The sequence below is a fragment of the Patella vulgata genome, chromosome 9 (assembly GCF_932274485.2).
Source record: "Patella vulgata chromosome 9, xgPatVulg1.2, whole genome shotgun sequence".
NCBI lineage: Eukaryota > Metazoa > Mollusca > Gastropoda > Patellidae > Patella > Patella vulgata.
The window spans coordinates 35962997-35983543 of record NC_065887.2 but is presented as its reverse complement, the minus strand read 5'-3'; the positions used below and the strand labels follow the sequence as shown (position 1 = coordinate 35983543).

The following is a 20547-nucleotide window of genomic DNA, read 5'->3' as shown; positions in this document are numbered from 1 at the left end:
AGAGTCTGTACTCACAATACGCGACCATTACCTTGATATTACCAAATTTCACGATTCTAAGTCATCCAGTTTCTTTTTTTTTAAAATTACATACCACATTTGACAAACGTCGGGTCAGAGTTCTCAGACGATGTGATAGATTACAGATTATATGGCATAATGTCACATATTATCTGTTTACAGGCGAGTACAATAGTGTAATATCTTTTATTTTATGATCAGTAGTGGAATACCGCATTTTATCAGTGAAATAAAAGTGTTATTCCACTGGCTCCAAGCGGACAAAGTAGTCCATGTTGTTTTTACCTAAAATGATTGTAAAATCATAAAATAAATACGCATTCGTGAAAATATAAGTTTTCTTGCTTCTCGATGAAATAAAACATGTTATTCACTCTAAAACGACAAATATCCTCTATTTAATCAACACGCCTGGGTCATAACTGGAAATGTTTTTGTGAAACACTTTTTAACTACCACATACGCAAACATTTCAAGATAAAGTCACAGCATGTATTGAGTTAATATTCAATTCATATAAAGGAGATAAATAACTATGTCTTAAATCTCCTCTTATAAAATTTATTCACAGCAATACTTGTAATGTATATTTATAAAATAATTTAGACGACCAATGCCATAAGACGTAACCAGATAAAGATAAACATTAAAGATTTATCACAAACATCGCATTTCACGGTACAGTCGGCACAAAAACAGGTTAAATAAAATTCTACACCATCATAGTTACGTCACTCCAAAACCATGTGAGAAGGCGCAGACATACCGTTTCATTCCGAGCATGAACTTCTTGGCCTCGTTTTGAGTGATTTTTGCTCATACTTCGTGTGCTTTTTTTCTTGGCAGAATTGCTTCTTGATAGATAAGACACTGTGGGTCAAGTTGTTTGAGTTCTTTGTACGTGGCAAGGAGTAGGGTCGCCTGTCCAACCTCGTGGGTTTTTTCTCCGGGTCCTCCGGTTTCCTCCCACTGCTAAAGACCCCTACGCGCAAGCGAATTATTGAAATAAAATAAAACCACATGTTAGTCCCGAAATGACCTAGTTTGTGTCGAGTGGACGTTAAACCCCATTTCTCTCTCTCTCTCTCTCTGTTTGAGTTCTACTGTTTCGTTCTACTATTTTGTAGTTGACACATCTGCTGTTTTTTGTTTTTTGTTTGTTGTTTGCTACGTTTTTTTCGACCCGACCTTGTGTTAGCCTGTTTCGCCATATTTAACAGTACCACGAATACCGTCACCGACGAAGAAAGAGCTGTTAGAAGATGAAATATCTAGAGAGGGTACGCCTATTTCCAGTGAAGCATTATCAAACTTTCTTCACTCGAAACCCATGTTTAAGACAAGTAAGTTTTGACGCTTCCACGCACTTCTTTACGACACATCGGACATTTTGTTAAAACAGGGGCACATAATTCACATGCAACCAGATGGCCACAAGGAAGAAGAACAATATTAGATTCAGCATCCATGCAGATTTTACACAATCGCTGTTCTTTCAGTTCTTCATTTTCTCGCAGTAGCTGGGATGATTCTGTAAATAATTGAATAATATCAAAGAGTCAGGAGATGTATTAATTTGCATTTAATACTTTCTGGTGACTTTCTGTTTAATCATCAGTTTGAATAATTAAAGATATATAATGTAAGATTTAGATAAAGAGCTAGCCATTCTTGGTATAACAGTTCGAAAATAGATAATGTAAAATTAATTCCAATTACTCTATTGCGAGATATTAGCCTTTGAAGATTTGACAAGACGTGTGCAATAATTTCAATAACCGCACTGGTTGTTCGAAGCTAAGTCTCGCTCTTGCAATTGTAGCTTAAATCAAAATATGACTGAACTGTTCTAATCTATTTAATATCGGAGAAATCCGATACCATCGAGAGTTGATTATGACCTGGATGAGTTAATTAATGTCTAATTAATAATTTTGCTAATTTTGCTCTTGCATAATGTATGTTTAAGGGCAGTAAATTTACAAACACAAAAAAATAATATGCGGCTTAATCATAACTATGTAATTTGTGGAACAAATTAAAAAGACATAAGAAACAACTGACTTGATCAGAAAATTTGTTAATATCAATAGAAACATTGGGTAATCAATTATGTAAAGAGTTTGTTATATTAAATCTCAGTACCTTGATTTTCACCTTCTCCTGGTTGTGGAATAGCATCGGTTCCTGCTCTAGCTGCTGCTTCAGATGCTTGCTGTTCTGCTGGTGCCGCTTCATCAGCAGCCAGGATACCATTGGCCACATGATGATCCTTATGGGTGACAACTGGTTGTCCCGTTTTTATCACATTTCCATTTTTTTTAACCCCACTCTCCATATCTAACGCTGCATTAAGCAGTTCAGAACTGTCCGTAAAAAGTTGACCTGAAACACAAATGGGCGAAATCTTAAACCGTAACAATTGGATTGATGTACCCTTGGTCATGTTTTGGTGTGGTGGCTCTGGATATTATAATATCGGCATTCGAAACATTTAATGTTTTATGTCGCGATGTCTGTATATGTTGCAATAGTACATAAATTACCTTGATTTCTCAGTCTGTTTTCTATGGCTTTTATTATATTAGCTTTATCAACCTGTAATTCCAACACAGTTTTCACCATTGGAAGATTGAGTATCCTTTGAACATCAATAGCATTTCGTTTATTACCTGAAAATCATATTGAGAAATGGCATGATTTTATTAGTCTTCTGGATGTAAAATCAGACACGCACTCTACAAAACCCATTTCACGTACGACTAATATAATGTAAAAGTTATGAGCACAGAGGTTGAACAAAATATTATAACACATACATCGTGCTGTATGCAATGCTTGGATTCTAAAATTACTGCATAATTACATTCATTCATTAAATCTTCTTATATATAGCATTTATGGGGAGTTCAAATAATCTTATCTGACTATGTTGTCCTTGAGAGTTTGATAATTAATAGTATGTACTAGATACTAGACTATATTTTATTACTGACCTGTAGCACCCACAGAACCATTAGTTCCTACAACCTAAAATAATATTCAAAGGTATAAAAATTAATTAAATTATTATATATAGAAAACTTTAATCACTGGCGAAAATATCAAGTCAAACAATAAATAGCCCCCCACAAAGATTAAAATGAAACACGCCTCTTTATTTTAGGCCAAGAAACAGGGTTGGTCTATTATTTCTATTAGTGATGGGCTTGGCTCTATACATTAAATTCTTGTTTCCAATGATGAAGCGGAAGTAGACGTCTTTTGGTTTGTAATTTGACTTACAGTGTAACACAGAACGGTAAAATGGATTGCATAGCAAAACTGGCTTGATCAACATAAAACTGTCAATGAACATAGATTGTTATTCCAAATACAAATCTAGTGAAACGGACAATTTTATTGCTGACCCAAATCAAAGCGGCTGTATCACACATTACTAGTAATGTTATATTTACAATATAAACATAACCAGGACGGCGATCAGATCACATGTATAGTGATTATAGCATGAACAATAAAATTCATAAAGAAAACTTGAATTGCTGTAAAAGAGCAACACTGTATCGATAGATATGGCATGCTGATACCCCTTTGTATGAAATAACCTATCTTGTACCCATCCCTTATCTTACCTTTGCCGTACCGGTACCAGGTTGATGTATAGTGTCCACAAATTCTTGACCTTTGATCCTCAGTAAATATGCACATTTAGGAAACCATTTTGCATGTTCTTTCCATGGGATATCCTCATCTCTCCAGGATTTTAAAACACCACCACAAAAGAAACATTTTACTGCATCTTCTCGGTCTGAAAATAAAGTAGAATATTTATGGTATAATATATAAACAACAATTACTACCTATGTCATAACACAATTTTGACGGTCTTATTTTAGATGTTTTGAAGACATCACAGATTCTATATCACTACTTACCGGGTTCAAAATCGAGCATGTGACAGGTTGTGCTATACAATGTATATGTATATGAAATTGCACATTTCAGGAAATGTTATAGACTGTGTTCGGCCCTGAGGACAACAGCGTTTTGACAAGTAGATGCTCCTGGAATGCCATCGCTGGTATCTCTGATCATCACACACACCTTGAACTCTGGGTGAGATATTTCTTGTCTGCGATACCTTATACACATTGAGGGCTGTACTGTGACACCAGAGTTCGAGGAATATTTGCAAACGTCCTCCAAGTTTCTTAGAAGTTTCCCTTCGCTACTAATATTGGCTGTTATTGAGGCTAATCTTACTAGACAATAGATAGTGTATTCAGAGCACTTAATAGCCCATAGGTACTGCAAATATTTACTGAGAGCAGAGTGCTCCTCTTCTCACACAATCCAAGTACATGTTTTGCGTGTATTTGTTTTAGATTGTAATTTTTTATTTGTATCTTTAACGCAGTATTTGATCCCAAACTAGCAATGTGGACAAGTGTGTTGATATTGTATAATATCTTTGTCTGGAGAACTATCAACGTAAATAAGATAATAAATCTTATACATGAGACTGCCCATTTCTAAATATGTGTTGAAAATCAAGGATGGATTTACACCACAATTTTCAGCATCGACAATATGTTACTTGGTTAATAAACTTTAACATGCCTACCAAGGTAGTAAAATCCAGCTTCAGCAATCTGTTCTTTGCTGGGCAATGGCGATCTTCTCGGCCAATTAGCAAATGTTGCCACTCGAGTAGCGAGTATAGCTTTATCTGGTTGGGAAGCTGTTTGAGTGATGATACCTAAATCTTCTGCGGTTGCTGGGGCATCACTTTGAACTAGGTTTAAATTTCCATTTTTTAAGATAGTTGATAGTGGATTAAGAGCTGCTCTAACATCTTCATCTGTAGAACTCAGTGGATGAGTTGATACATAATCATGTATATAACTATCATTTGGTATAATCGGAACATTAGATTGGTCGGTTCCTCTCAAGAATTCACAACTGGAAAAATATCTCCAGTGTTCAGCGACTGGACTTTCTGCTTCTTCCCAGTCCCTCAAAATACCTCTACAGAAGGCACACTGTACCCGGTCAGCAGAACCAAGATAATAGAATCCAGCTCGTGCTAATTCAATCGGTCTAACAGTCAAATATCTTGGCCAGTTTTGAAATGTTCTTAATCTTGCTTCTTCTACTACCATAGTTTGTCTGTTAGAGTCACCCGTTAATACAACACTAGCAGAACTGAAAGTAAACAGAGTGAAATCGATATAAATAAGAAGTTTGTTCGGCAACATTTAACATTTCTTCTAACAAGCTCTTCAGGGACTCCGTCAAAAGCATAACAAATTAAGAAGCTAGCCCTTGTTATCTTAACATTTAATATATAACAGACAAATTAAATAATCTCCTACCTCATGGATTGATTGGGTACCATTCTACTAACATCTGCTCCCATTCCATCGTCAGTGACTTGTACTGCCTGGTTTGTATCTTGTCTTTCTAATGGAATACCATATGTTTGTCTTATTGTTGGGTCCGTTATTCCAGTGTTGATACCTGTAGAGAATGGAGATGTACTGCGCGAGTTCTCCCCCCTGTTTCCACTACAGTACGTTTCATGCAGAGTCTCCAAAATTTTGCCATAGACAATCGGTTCTGGAACTACGATGCTGACATTTATAGATATATTGTTTACAAAATTACATCTTGAATTCAGATCTTTGTGAACTTGAAGAGGGTCTTCATATTTACGCCAGTTATTTTTAGTAACACCACATGTAAAACACGTGACAGCATCATCTTCTCTGGTACCGGTAAAGACAAACCCAGCTTTAGCTAATTTTATCGGCCTTCCTTCAGATTGTCTAGGAAATAATTTGAAAGAACCTAGTCTCATCCATTCATATTTCATACAATCTGAAGTTGGTTGTACATCACCACTAATACCCTGTTTTATGGTTTCTATGGTTAATGTTTGACTTAGCCGCGTAATCATATTGTAATTAATATGTATAGCAAAGATATGCTTTTAAATTTAAAAATGCTTAACACTTAATAACTCTTGCACTTTGAAATATGTTTACTTTTATTCTGATGAATTAAATGATAGATACACTGCCATTTCTGATATTGTATGAATATAATACAGGTTATAAAGTTAATGTTTTTAATAAACACTTTTATTTAATGTTATAAAATTATAAAATGTTTTCTTTTTTTTTTTTTTTTTCTATGTGATATTAACACACTTCTATTCTATAGTTTGTGATAAAGTTAATAATACAATACATGCTACTATTTAATGTTTGAAAATGTTTTCGTCTTTTGGTTTTTCTATGAGATATAAACACACGACTATATGTCGTGATAAAGTTACCAATACAATGCACGCTACTATTTAATATTTGAAAATGTTTTCGTCTTTTGGTTTTTCTATGAGATGTAAAAATACAATACACGCTACTATTTAATGTTATATAATGTTTATGTCGATCTTTGTGTTTAATCTGAAGATTTCTAGGTTGTATTATTGAAAATATTAAAATTACCATATATATACACACATATATATTATGATAATGAAATATAGAACAAAGTTTGTGAAAACCATTACACGCTAAGCAGAATAAATATATATCTAAGTTAAAGCAATTCTGTAGAATATTGAATGAGATAGTATGCTGTTTCCTTCTCCGATGATTGTAAATGTACAATAGAGCACATCTAGGTAGAGCACAACTTTGCAACAAGTATGGTAAATATTTTCTACAAACAGCCATATCCCCTGCCTTGCAGCAGGATCCATTTTGAAAATATTACTCCCATCATCTGAAATGTAATTAATTACATGTAGTAAGTAAATAAATATTTTATTTAATCATATAATATTCTACAATTATTCATTTTTAAACTTATTTAATTTTTTTTAAAATGTGAATATCCCGGAAATTAGAGCGATGAATTGAACTACAAACTAGGTCATTTGGGGACTAATGTATGGTATTTCAACATTTCGCTTCTTCAAGGAAACTTTATCAGAGGGGGGAGGGAGACCTACAAGGTTAGGCATAAGATAGAACCCGTGTCCCGTTCAAGCCTTGGATAGAAACCACTCATATATTGACATATTCAACGGTTTATGAGATATGCCCCAGAATTAAAATTGTATACCAAACACTTTAGCCCAATTTGTTTCCATGGAAACAAAAAAACCCCCCAAAAACGATTAATAGGATATGCTCCGAAAACATAAGTGGGACGGACGGTCTGGGTCATTTTCAATATACCCCCAGGCCCCACCCAATAAACTTCTTTTGAGGAATAAAAGAGAGTCGCGCTAAAATGTCGTCTTACGATACACACAGATCCAGGTTAGCAAGTTAACGTCGAACTGACCGCGGCCCACGCATGTATTTAGCGGGGAACCCCTAACATGCAGTCGTGGAAGAATGAAGCGTGCAGCCATCTATGATTCCTAAAAAAAACCACACGGATCAACTTTTGCTAAAATAATAGTCAATCTTAGTATGCTGTTACCGTCCAGTATTCCAGCACCTGGATTCGAAATGAAGTTAGCAAACATATTCCTACCGCCACTATAAACCTATATTTACTATTCAAAAAAAGTAGGGGATATTTGATTTTTAAGTGTTATTAAAGTCACCTAATGAAACTGACGAAGAAACAAATGACAAAATGAAATGAAGTTCACATTCATCGATTTATTCCAAATGATCGTTAGACTAAGTAAGGCACAGACTGACCATTATAAGGGTAAAATGATACCCGGGGTCAAACAGCAAAGTTACCACAGCATCACAACCAAGTCAGTAACGGGTAAATCCTCCTCTGTTTGCCAAACAAGCATTGATCCGACGTGGCATACTCCACATTGGACATTGGCAGGACGTTGTTGACGTTGACGTAACCTCTGTCCAAGCATGTCCCAGACATGCTCGATGGGGGAGAGGTCGGGACTCAGTGCTGGCCAAGGTAATGTGGTGATGTTCTGTTGTTGGAGGTAACCTGTAACGATCCTGGCCCTGTGACATCTTGCGTTGTCATCCTGGAAGATGAAACGGCGGCCATGACGTCGTGCGAACGGCCCAACATGAACTGCCAAGATGTTGTCCCGGTAGTACTGGCCTGTAACACGCCCTGCAACAACATGTAAAGCCGTTCTTCCAGCAACAGTGATGCCTCCCCACACCATAACAGAACCACCCCCAAATCGATCATGTCTGATGACGTTAACGTCTTGGAAGCGCTTGTTTCGACGACGCCACACCCTCCTACGTCTGTCCAAAAAATCAACAGTGAACCTTGACTCATCTGAAAACATCACATTGCTCCAGCGTCGATTATCCCAGTGTTGACGATCCCTACACCAACGACGTCTTGCCTGAATATGATGATCTCTCAAACAAGCGATCACGCGAGGAAGTCGGGCGCGAAGGTGACCCCTATGCAGTCGATTCCGAATCGTCTGGCTACTCACTCTCACACCAGTGTCTGTTTGAAGACGAGCGCTGATCTGATTTGCTGTGATGACACGATTTCTCAAGGCCAAGGTACGGATAAATCGATCCTGGGCTTGAGTTGTCGCCCTTGGTCGACCGGAGCGTGGTCTGTCCTGTACAGATTGTGTATCACGGTATCTGGACCATAGCCTGCTTATGACAGACTGAGAAACATTCATCGTCCGCGCCACAACCGCCTGTGTTGTGCCGATCTGTAGCATGCCAAGGGCACGTAACCTTTCATTTTGGGTAAGCCGACGCATATCAAAATTTGTTTTCTGGTCACTAAAACAATTAAACTGATGTTTCCACCCTGGAATTCAATGCCACAATGACTGTAACATTCAAAGTCAGAGTCGTGCAAATCTTGGGTTGGACCCCCATGATGATCCCAAGCATCACCTGCATTCCATGCGGTAGCTATTGGTGCGTTTGGGCGTCACATGTAACTGGAAATGTTTCTTCTGTTAGGTTCTATAGTGACTTTTTTCGTAGTCATTTGCATATTTTAGTATTATGCCCCCAAATTCAAATATCCCCTACTTTTTTTTAATAGTATATATATATATTTATTACGATAATAATTGTAACCTTTACATTAGAAAATAAAATTTTAAGACATATTAATGTATATATATAATAGACAAGTAAAATATGTTCTACTGACGACATATATTACCGTAAACATTCTAAAAATATAGGAGACTCTGGTTAGGGTTGGCTCACTGAGCACACAATAACTTCGAAACTAGCTTTGGTGGCTCTGAGATGTTTATATCTTCACATTACCAGATTACGTAGATAGAATATGCCAAAGTTCATTAACTTTTCTATGCCGCATTATCGAGTTATATTACCGCAAAGTTCCCGGCACCCGGATTCGAGGCGAAGTTTGTGGATTCAATAAACGCAGGGTGAACTTATAGCACACGGGCTATTTAAAATAAAGGTGTGGCTTTTGCATTTCAATTATACTGTATGGGAAGCCGACCAAAAAATTCTTGGAAGTTTATATGAGAAGTTGATTCACTGACACATGGGGAATTACATGCAAAATTAATACTTGTTTACAGTTTCATAAAGTGATTAGGCCTAGTTCACTTAAACGATTCTAAGAATCTCTCAAAAAGCTTGGTAAAGCAATATTTCAAAATACAGTATTATTCATAACATACAATTAGGGTGTATTCAAGTAGGTTACTGTATAAACAAATGTTTTTATAAGTAGTTAAATGATATTGTGATCTATTGAAGTTGAGCACAAAGAAATGAATAAAGTATTAAACCTTTGAATATTTAATAATAAAATATGATTAGTTACCCAGTCAGCTTAAGCGCGCCGTAACTGACAAAAACTTCAAATAAATGATCTTATCACAAAAAGTTGACACCGTTTTTGTTATGTTAAATAGTTTGTCATCATAGACATAAGGGGTCAATCCCAGTTGGGTGGGGTGAGGTGCGCGGGGTCTTAGGTGTTACAGCGATTTCATTTTACCATTATACAACTTTTTTTCTATGAAATATGGTCCCATTCTCTGAGGTTTGTGCCCGAAAAACGGAAACACATCGACCGATAATGGACAGTTCACCGAATCGGGGGTGGGTGGGCCTGACTACCACCCCACAAACACCCGATCAGTGATTATCACCTAGAATAGGGTCCATAGATTTACCCAAAACTACCCATAACAACTTTAATTACCCAAAACAACCTGTATTTTGATATTTTGAACAAAACAACACATCTCTATTGTTTTTTCTCTTTTTTTTATATGTATAGATGTTTAATATTCCCTAACCTTTACTCTTTTTTTAATAGTCCTGAAAAAAATCTCCCAGAAATAGATGGAAGATCAAAGCAAGAAAGACAACTCTTATTGTTATCGTAGTAGGTTCGAGATTTGTTTTTCGTGTATGTTTCTGGTGAAATGTAAATGTAATTTTTTTGATTTCTAAAATAGAATTTAATAAAGCAAGAATACAATTTACAAATCTGATATGACAAATATCTGATTTGTAAAACACATATTTATTTAAAGAAACAAATGTTAATTTTAGTATCAAATTTCGAAAGTGAAGTTTTTAGGGGGGGGGGGGGCACACCCGGCTCAGTCTACAGTAGGTATTTTAGAGTTATGGTCGGCAAAAAAAATTTCGGGGGGGGGGGGGGGAAACATTTTTTTCAGGAGGGCATTGCCCCCCCCACCCCTTGCTGGCTACGGGCCTGAATATGAATTAAGAACTAAAAAAATAAGAGCACTGACAGACTGAATATGGCTGTTTGGTCTTCCATAGAAACGACCCTGGCCTACTAAGCAAAAAGAAAGAAAAAATCATAAAAATGTGTTGTTTTTATTCAAAATACAGGTTGTTTTGGGTAATCTACGAAAAGAAAAAACTGCTCTAGAAATACTTGGCTTCGAGTTCACAAAGCATTCTCAGACTTAAATTTACTCTCACTGTTTATTACTACGGTACTAACTAGAGTAGAAATATCGGTACTATTTCAGTAACGTACCTCTACCAGTTCCCATGGGGTATTCATGGGTCCTAGCCATGACCTCACACCAAATTTCAGCCGAATCTGTCAATAACTTTTTATTTTACCGTAGTTTAGCTTATAACGAGAAAGTTTATCCGAGTTTGACGCCATTTTGTTTGTTGGCTTTTTAGACTCGAATAACAAGACAGGGTTAGGGTTAGGGCTAGCCCTGTCTACATCGGCGCTATTGCACTTTCGTACCTCTACCAGTTCCCGTGGTCGTAGGCACTTGAAATTTTCAGAGGATGTTAAGGGGGGCTAGCAATGACCACACACCAAATTTCAGCCGAATCGATAAATAACTTTTTATTTTACCGACCTTTTAATTTCTAACGAGAGAGAACTTCATCCGTTTGACGCCATTTGCTTTGTTTACTAATTAGACTTGAATAACAAGACACTAAGACGGAAACCGACTCGAATAACAAGACACTTAGACGGAAACCGACACACTGCACTAGCTGCCTAACACTGCAGTTCATTAAAATTAATATAATTTTCGTATACTTTAATTTTTGCGCGAAGCCACCATTTTCTATAAAATACTATTTGGTGTTGATCAGTGGATTGGCCTTTAGGTGTAAATATTGCCGTGACCTTGATTTTGACCTTGAGGCCAAACTTCCCATCCATATCGGGGCCTTTGCGTTTATGCTTGCCGTGGCCTTATTTCTTACTGTATTATCAAAGTTAATGTTCGAGGTGAAAGCAGAGACGACGTCCTTCAGAAAAGATAATTGGGTCAAAGTCGTAGGTCAAGGTCATGTTACAGAAAACTAAACTCAAATTTTTCAAAGTCATTTTTTGGGACATTTGACCTTGACTTACGACCTTGACCCCGTAACCATTTTCGAAGGTTATCACATTGGCTTGAATCATGAACGTTTAACTTGGTCCTGTCGCACACTGTTCGGTCAGAAAACGGTCAAACGCAGAGGGTCCGTGTCCGAAAGGAAGTCAATGGGCGTGGTCAATGTGAAAGGTCGTGGTGACCTCCACTAGTCACCGTTAACCATCCGTAACCTTGACTCTGACCTTGAGTCCAAACGTCCCATCCATCTCGGGCCCTTTGCGTTTATGCTTGCCGTGGCCTTATTTCTAACTGTATTATCAAAGTTAATGTTCGAGGTGAAAGCAGAGACGAAGTCCTTCAGAAAAGATACTTGGGTCAAAGTCGTAGGTCAAGGTCATCTTACAGAAAAACTAAACTCGGACTTTTCAAAGTCAGTTTTGGGACATTTGACCTTGACTTACGACCTTGACCTCGTAACCATTTTCGAAGGCTATCACCTTGGCTTGAACCATCGATGTTTACTTTGGTCCTGTCGCACACTGTTCGGTCAGAAAAGGGTCAAACGCAAAGGGCCCGTGTCCGAAAGGAAGTCAATGGGCGTGGTCAATGTGAAAGGTCGTGGTGACCTCCACTAGTCACCTTTAATCATCCGTGACCTTGACTTTGACCTTGAGTCCAAACTTCCCATCAATCTTGGGCCCTTTTCGTTTATGCTTGCCGTGACCCTATTTCTTACTGTATTATCAAAGTTAATGCTTGAGGTGAAAGCAGAGACAACGTCCTTCAGAAAAGATAAATGGGTCAAAGTCGTAGGTCAAGGTCATGTTACAGAAAACTGAACTCAAACTTTTCAAAGTCAGTTTTGGGACATTTGACCTTGACTTACGACCTTGATTCCATAACCATTTTCAAAGCCCATAATCGTGGCTTGAACCATCGACGGTTACCTTGGCCCTGTCGCACACTGCTCGGTCAGAAAACGGTCAAACGCAGAGGGGCCCGTGTCCGAAAGGAAGTCAAAGGGCGTGGTCAATGTGAAAGTTCGTGGTGACCTCAACTAGTCACCTTTAACCATCCGTGACCTTGACTTCGACCTTGAGTCCAAACTTCCCATCAATCTCGGGCCCTTTTCGTTTATGCTTGCCGTGACCCTATTTCTTACTGTATTATCAAAGTTAATGCTTGAGGTGAAAGCAAAGACAACGTCCCTCAGAAAAGATAATTGGGTCAAAGTCGTAGGTCAAGGTCATGTTATAGAAAACTGAACTCAAACTTTTCAAGGTCAGTTTTGGGACATTTGACCTTGACTTACGAGCTTGACCCGTAACCATTTTCAAAGCCCATCATCTTGGCTTGAACCATCGACGTTTACCCTGGCCCTGTCCCAAAAATGACTTTGAAAAGTTTGAGTTTAGTTTTCTGTAACATGACCTTGACCTACGACTTTGACCCAATTATCTTTTCTGAATGACGCCGTCTCTGCTTTCACCTCGAACATTAACTTTGATAATACAGTAAGAAATAAGGTCACGGCACGCATAAACGCAAAGGGCCCGAGATGGATGGGAAGTTCGGACACTAGGTCAGGGTCAAGGTCACGGATGGTTAACGGTGACTAGTGGAGGTCACCACGACCTTTCACATTGACCACGCCCATTGACTTCCTTTCGGACACGGCCCCTCTGCGTTTGACCCTTTTCTGACCGAGCAGTGTGGGACAGAACCAAGGTAAACGTCCATGATTCAAGCCAAGATGATAGCCTTCGAAAACGGTTACAGGGTCAAGGTCGTAAGTCAAGGTCAAATGTTCAAAAAATGACTTTGAAAAGTTTGAGTTTAGTTTTCTGTATTATGACCTTGACCTACGACTTTGACCCAATTATCTTTTCTGAAGGACGTCGTCTCTGCTTTCACCTCGAACATTAACTTTGAAAATACAGTACGAAATAAGGCCACGGCAATCATAAACGCAAAGGCCCTGATATGGATGGGAAGTTAAGACTCAAGGTCAAAATCAAGGTCACGGCAATATTTACACCTAAAGGCCAATCCACTGATCAACACCAAATAGTATTTTATAGAACATGGTGGCTTCGCGCAAAAATTAAAGTATACGAAAATTATATTAATTTTTATGAACTGCAGAGATAGGCAGCTAGTGCAGTGTGTCGGTTTCCGTCTTAGTGTCTTGTTATTCGAGTCTAAATAGTAAACAAAGCAAATGGCGTCAAACAGATGAAGTTCTCTCTCGTTAGAAATTAAAAGGTCAGTAAAATAAAAAGTTATTGATCGATTCGGCTGAAATTTGGTGTGTGGTCATTGCTAGTCCCCCTTAACATCCTCTAATAATTTCAGGTTCCTACGACCACGGGAACTGGTAGAGGTACGAAAGTGCAATAGCGCCGTCTACATCTTGAGACTATGACGAAATCTACAGGTCCTAGCCCTTACCCTAACCCTTATCCTAACCCACAATCCACATATGACGTCATTCGAGCCTAAATAGTCAACAAACAAAATGGCGTCAAAATCGGATAAATGTATCTCTTATAGAAGCTAAACTACAGTAAAATAAACAGTTATTGACCGATTCGGCTGAAATTTCGTGTGAGGTCATGGCTAGTCCCTGTGAACACCCCCTGAAAATTTCAAGTCTCTACGATCACAGGAACTGGTAGAGGTACGTTACTGAAATAGTACCGAAATATCTTTGATCAAGAAACACACAAATTTGGACATAGCTTCTTACATTAAATACATTTGATACATTAAAACAACAAAAGTTTTATAAAGGGCTATATTTTAGTTAAAATAAGGCAAACAATTTTGAGTAAATTTTTAACTTAAGTATGAGTATGAGACTGCTTTGTGAACATGGGGCTTGGTCTCATAAATTCTCCTCTCGCGTGGCGACACTCCCCATAGTCCACCAGACTACTTTGTATACAGTGCGCTCTTAAGAGTAGTTAATTAAATATGTTTATGGCCAAAATCCTGTTGTTAATTCATCTTGTTGTGTGTTAATGCGATACCCTCTGGTGGAAGAACTTGTCCGATAAACATGAATTCGTTACAAAATAAGTGAATTACTTACGTTCACACGCCTACCGAGAAGGAAATAGAAACCAATGGCGTATGAATCATGCACTATTTTTAATACTATGGAACACAGTAGGCAACACCATTAAATTCTTTACGTGTGTTACATTTCGTATAATATTAATAGCATAGCATAGATAAAACCATAGGGGTAAGATCGGACCATATCTAGGAACCAGGTAGGAGCATGCACTCTGAGTTATTTGTTTTGAACTATTTGATGTAGGTTCTATATATGTTGACAACATGCTTTCGGAAAAGAAATGGAGTGAACACATTACTGTTATGCACCAACTGCGTTAATAAAGATCTAATCTATAGGAAACGCTGATTAAAATGAACCCTAACTAAAACATGGCATACACTTACTTTCAATTTTTATCAGCCAAAGTTGATCAGATTTTTGTTCCGCAAACTGGAATCTTTTATCTGCCAAAAATACATGTATATGATAAAAACAAGCATTATAATATAACAATAGCATTTTCTTTTCCCTCCTTTATACAACAATTATTTACAGTATTATGCAACAATAACTCGCAAAAGCCTTCATCGCTCTATTGCTTGACATTAAATTTGATAAAGTAGTGGTTTTGAGAGAGTTTCTGGTAGTTGTTCCAATCAGATTTTCGTTGTACAGTTGTCATGTACATATAACATCCCAACAGCAATATTGCGTACATAATTACCAAGTTTTATTTATTTTCAAATTGAAAACAAAGCTCAGCCAAACAGTGCAAATTTTTTACGTTTTCTTTGAATTTATGTTATTTCAAAGTACCATATTCAATTTTATTTGGTCAAGCGACTAAAATATTTCATCACTTTGGTCAATCTCAAAAATAAATATAACAAATCAAGTTCTTTAACGTGACGTAAAGACATTTTATCAGAGAATATAAACAACACCCCAGTACTTCATTTTCTCAAAGAGTTCCCGTACCACCCCACATAGTGGGAATGAATTAAATGGGGTTTAACGTCCAACTTTTCTGCTCCAACCTGGATAATACAGACGGGCGTACGTCAATCAGTTTGCTATAAGGGACATTTGCCAGGACAGTAGTTGAATTCCATCTGGCAATGCTTCGATTACGTGCATGCCAAGTTGTACACGGGGCCTTGTTTATTTGTACCAAGTAGACATTATCCTCCGTCCTGAACTGCTGACAATGGAGAACTACACTGGAGAATCCCGGGAAACTTACTCGAACAATACCCCGGATCCTCTAGATAGTGAGCGATCGCACGGATCATTTGGTTAATATTTGTATTGAAGGTTATCGAATATAAACATGCTTTCATAACGACATACTACGACCCTACTAAGAAGATATGGTTTCCTATCCGACTGTAGCTATAGGTTAAGGTAAGGGGTCCTTCGTATCCCCTATCCCGCAAGTGTAAAGCGAGGACTCTCAGATTGTTTATTTTAAGTTAAATATTTTTATGTATGAACAATACGAAACCATGCCCCCCCCCCTCCGCGACTCAATGACAGACCGTATGATTTAATGCGCATGAATCAGACCACTCGGCCACCCAACCACCCATGAACAAATATGACAGGGAACGACAAGTGTACATTTCCACTAAAACATAGGTTGCCAGGCAACGAAACATACGCCCACAGCAGCTAAATCGTCCGGGCAATCAACAAGTGTTGTAGCATATTTTTACTTTTTTAGATAATGAAACATTTATAACACACTAAAATCTGATTAAGAGTAACAACTTATGAAGTAATTATCAGAAAACCATTAGAATTTGTTTGGTTTTTATAAAGTTCTGTCCCATGCTAACGTTTAGTATACGAAACTTTAATATCATGGATTTAGCTGTTCAAGTCATAAAAATACATTGAAAATCAATATAATTGTTCGTCTCAAGATCTTAAACTCTGTATCAATCTGAAGTCAATGGGATCATAACTTGAGCCTCTAGAGTCTAACAAGATTTTTCAAAGTGATCAAGGGCCACAACTTTGGCAGTAATTATCGGAAATCGTTGAAAATCAATAGGTTTCTTCGTCTCATGACCTTAAACACTGTATAAATTTAAAGTCAATCGGATATTAACTTTGGCCTGTAGAGTGCCCACAAGATTTTTTGAAGTGATCAAGGGCAACAACTCTGGCAGTAATTATCGAAAATCGCTGAAAATGAATAGACTTCTTCGTCTCATGACCTTAAAGGCTCAATACCACTCTTGTTGTAACTGAATAATATGTCCCAATCTTTATTCTGGTCAACAAATTGTCCTATTTTACAGTATTCCAATTAATTGATGATACAAGCTTCATCTTAACACACCTAATTTAAAAAAAAATGGAAAAATTCAACTAAATGATTTGAAAAGCCTAACGTAAACCTTTTCAAATGTGACTTGGATTTTAAAATATTTAGGAACCCTCTGGACAAGTAAAATAGGATGTAATGGATAATCTACACAACAGGTAGGACACTTAAACATCTAATACTTACAATAAGGCTAATATTTATTTACTGGAGCTATCAAGTCAGCAAGAGTGTTATTGTCCCTTTAACACTTTGTATAAATTTAGAGTCAATCGGATATTAACTTTAGCCTCTATAGCGTCCACAATATTTTTCAAAGTGATCAAGGGCCATAACTCTGGCAATAATTATCTGAAATCGCTGAAAATCAATAGGATTCTTCGTCTCATCACCTTAAATACTGTGTAGAAATTTAAAGTCAATCGGGTATTAACTTTGGCCTCTAGAGCGTCAACAGGCAATTGTGGACGCCGGACCGACGGACGGACGGGCGGACGGACGGGGGCGACGACAATATGCGACCATATTTCAATGTACCTATAACGATCATGAATTTAGATGTTCGACTTATAGGAAATCGTTGAAAATTAACAGATTTCTTAAGAAAAACGTTGTGTATTAATTTCAGATATATTGGAAAATAAATAGTAATAACTCTGTAATCGGAAATCGCTGAAAATTAACGGGTTTCTTAAAATAGAACAGATTGTGTTAATTCCAAATCAATCGGAAAATAACTAACCACCAGAGAGTCCACAAGATTTTTAAACGTGAACAACGGTATATAGGCTTCTTCATCTCATGAACATTATTACTGTGTATAAATATAAGGAACTCGAAAAATCTAGAATCTTGATTATCTACAACTCTTGTCGATGTCGATAACTCTGAACGTATATTTTGGAAAGTGCTGATAATTAATATGCCGAAAATAAATTTCAAGTCTATCGGATGATTACTAGATTTTTCAAAGTGATCAAAGGTCATTACATGTATTTTCAAAATAGTTGAAAGTCAATAGACTTCATCGGCTTAAGAACTTAACCCTTGTCAGGGGCGTAAATTTAAGAGGTTTTTACAAAATTAAATGCTTTAAAGTTACAGTTCATTCCGGCATTTAATACTCTGTTGCTTTAATTCAATCAATCCTCCTGGTTAGCATTCAGATTAATTCTCCGTCTTAATTCCACCATCCCAATCGCGTAATTTGGTTTTTTTTAAAACATTTAAAACCCGAACACAAATTCTCGGAAAACACAAAACCTTCACATGTCACAGATCTATTTCCCGGATTCACCTAGACTCCCTAATTGTATTAAAACTTCACCAAGATTGAAATGTACTTCACCTAGACTACATGCGTACGATTCACAAAGTTCACCAAGATTAAACTACAATATGATTCAAAAGGTTACCCCTGGGTTGAAATATGATTTATATCGGTCACCTAGACATTACCGGTTAAGGAAATAGAAACCAATGGCGTATGAATCATGCACTATTTTTAATACTATGGAACACAGTAGGCAACACCATTAAATTCTTTACGTGTGTTACATTTCGTATAATATTAATAGCATAGCATAGATAAAACCATAGGGGTAAGATCGGACCATATCTAGGAACCAGGTAGGAGCATGCACTCTGAGTTATTTGTTTTGAACTATTTGATGTAGGTTCTATATATGTTGACAACATGCTTTCGGAAAAGAAATGGAGTGAACACATTACTGTTATGCACCAACTGCGTTAATAAAGATCTAATCTATAGGAAACGCTGATTAAAATGAACCCTAACTAAAACATGGCATACACTTACTTTCAATTTTTATCAGCCAAAGTTGATCAGATTTTTGTTCCGCAAACTGGAATCTTTTATCTGCCAAAAATACATGTATATGATAAAAACAAGCATTATAATATAACAATAGCATTTTCTTTTCCCTCCTTTATACAACAATTATTTACAGTATTATGCAACAATAACTCGCAAAAGCCTTCATCGCTCTATTGCTTGACATTAAATTTGATAAAGTAGTGGTTTTGAGAGAGTTTCTGGTAGTTGTTCCAATCAGATTTTCGTTGTACAGTTGTCATGTACATATAACATCCTAACAGCAATATTGCGTACATTTACCAAGTTTTATTTATTTTCAAATTGAAAACAAAGCTCAGCCAAACAGTGCAAATTTTTTACGTTTTCTTTGAATTTATGTTATTTCAAAGTACCATATTCAATTTTATTTGGTCAAGCGACTAAAATATTTCATCACTTTGGTCAATCTCAAAAATAAATATAACAAATCAAGCTCTTTAACGTGACGTAAAGACATTTTATCAGAGAATATAAACAACACCCCAGTACTTCATTTTCTCAAAGAGTTCCCGTACCACCCCACATAGTGGGAATGAATTAAATGGGGTTTAACGTCCAACTTTTCTGCTCCAACCTGGATAATACAGACGGGCGTACGTCAATCAGTTTGCTATAAGGGACATTTGCCAGGACAGTAGTTGAATTCCATCTGGCAATGCTTCGATTACGTGCATGCCAAGTTGTACACGGGGCCTTGTTTATTTGTACCAAGTAGACATTATCCTCCGTCCTGAACTGCTGACAATGGAGAACTACACTGGAGAATCCCGGGAAACTTACTCGAACAATACCCCGGATCCTCTAGATAGTGAGCGATCGCACGGATCATTTGGTTAATATTTGTATTGAAGGTTATCGAATATAAACATGCTTTCATAACGACATACTACGACCCTACTAAGAAGATATGGTTTCCTATCCGACTGTAGCTATAGGTTAAGGTAAGGGGTCCTTCGTATCCCCTATCCCGCAAGTGTAAAGCGAGGACTCTCAGATTGTTTATTTTAAGTTAAATATTTTTATGTATGAACAATACGAAACCATGCCCCCCCCCTCCGCGACTCAATGACAGACCGTATGATTTAATGCGCATGAATCAGACCACTCGGCCACCCAACCACCCATGAACAAATATGACAGGGAACGACAAGTGTAGGGTGGCCCATGTACTCACAGAAATACAGTCCACCGCTGATAGTTCGAGACTACCACTGAAGCGTGCACATTCGCCGTGCCGAGACCAACTTTCTGACAGTTTGATACTATAAATAGCCATGGCACGTGCAATTCTCTACAAATCTATCAACTATTACAGCCGTAAAAAATTTATTGTTGACGATTTTGGATAGCAGTTAAATTAAGCTTCTTGGTTATTACAGCAGATTTAGAAATTACGTTCGTTTCATTTTTTAAATCGCTTTATCATTAAC

The 20547-nt window shown here is 37.2% G+C and overlaps 1 protein-coding gene across 1 annotated transcript; it reads right to left on the bottom strand.

The window, feature by feature from the left end:
• Nucleotides 1-3009: 3009 nt before the first annotated feature.
• LOC126807730 (E3 ubiquitin-protein ligase XIAP) lies at nt 3010-19108 on the bottom strand. Its single transcript, XM_056103295.1, has 6 exons — nt 19061-19108; nt 15314-15373; nt 5400-6816; nt 4649-5229; nt 3657-3832; nt 3010-3051 (listed from the first exon to the last, which is right to left on the bottom strand). The coding sequence occupies exons 3-6, from the start codon at nt 5981-5983 to the stop codon at nt 3010-3012; spliced, it is 1383 nt and encodes a 460-aa protein (XP_055959270.1). The 5' UTR covers nt 5984-6816; nt 15314-15373; nt 19061-19108.
• Nucleotides 19109-20547: the final 1439 nt, after the last annotated feature.

What these genes read in the sequence shown, in the direction of transcription:
- LOC126807730 (XM_056103295.1), bottom strand. Translation starts at nt 5,983, where the DNA reads ATGATTACGCGGCTAAGTCAAACATTAACCATAGAAACCATAAAACAG. An exon ending in GTACCCAATCAATCCATGAG is followed by an intron (nt 5,230 to 5,399) that starts GTAGGAGATTAT and finishes GTTTACTTTCAG; the next exon opens with TTCTGCTAGTGTTGTATTAA. An exon ending in AGCTGGATTTTACTACCTTG is followed by an intron (nt 3,833 to 4,648) that starts GTAGGCATGTTA and finishes CTTTATTTTCAG; the next exon opens with ACCGAGAAGATGCAGTAAAA.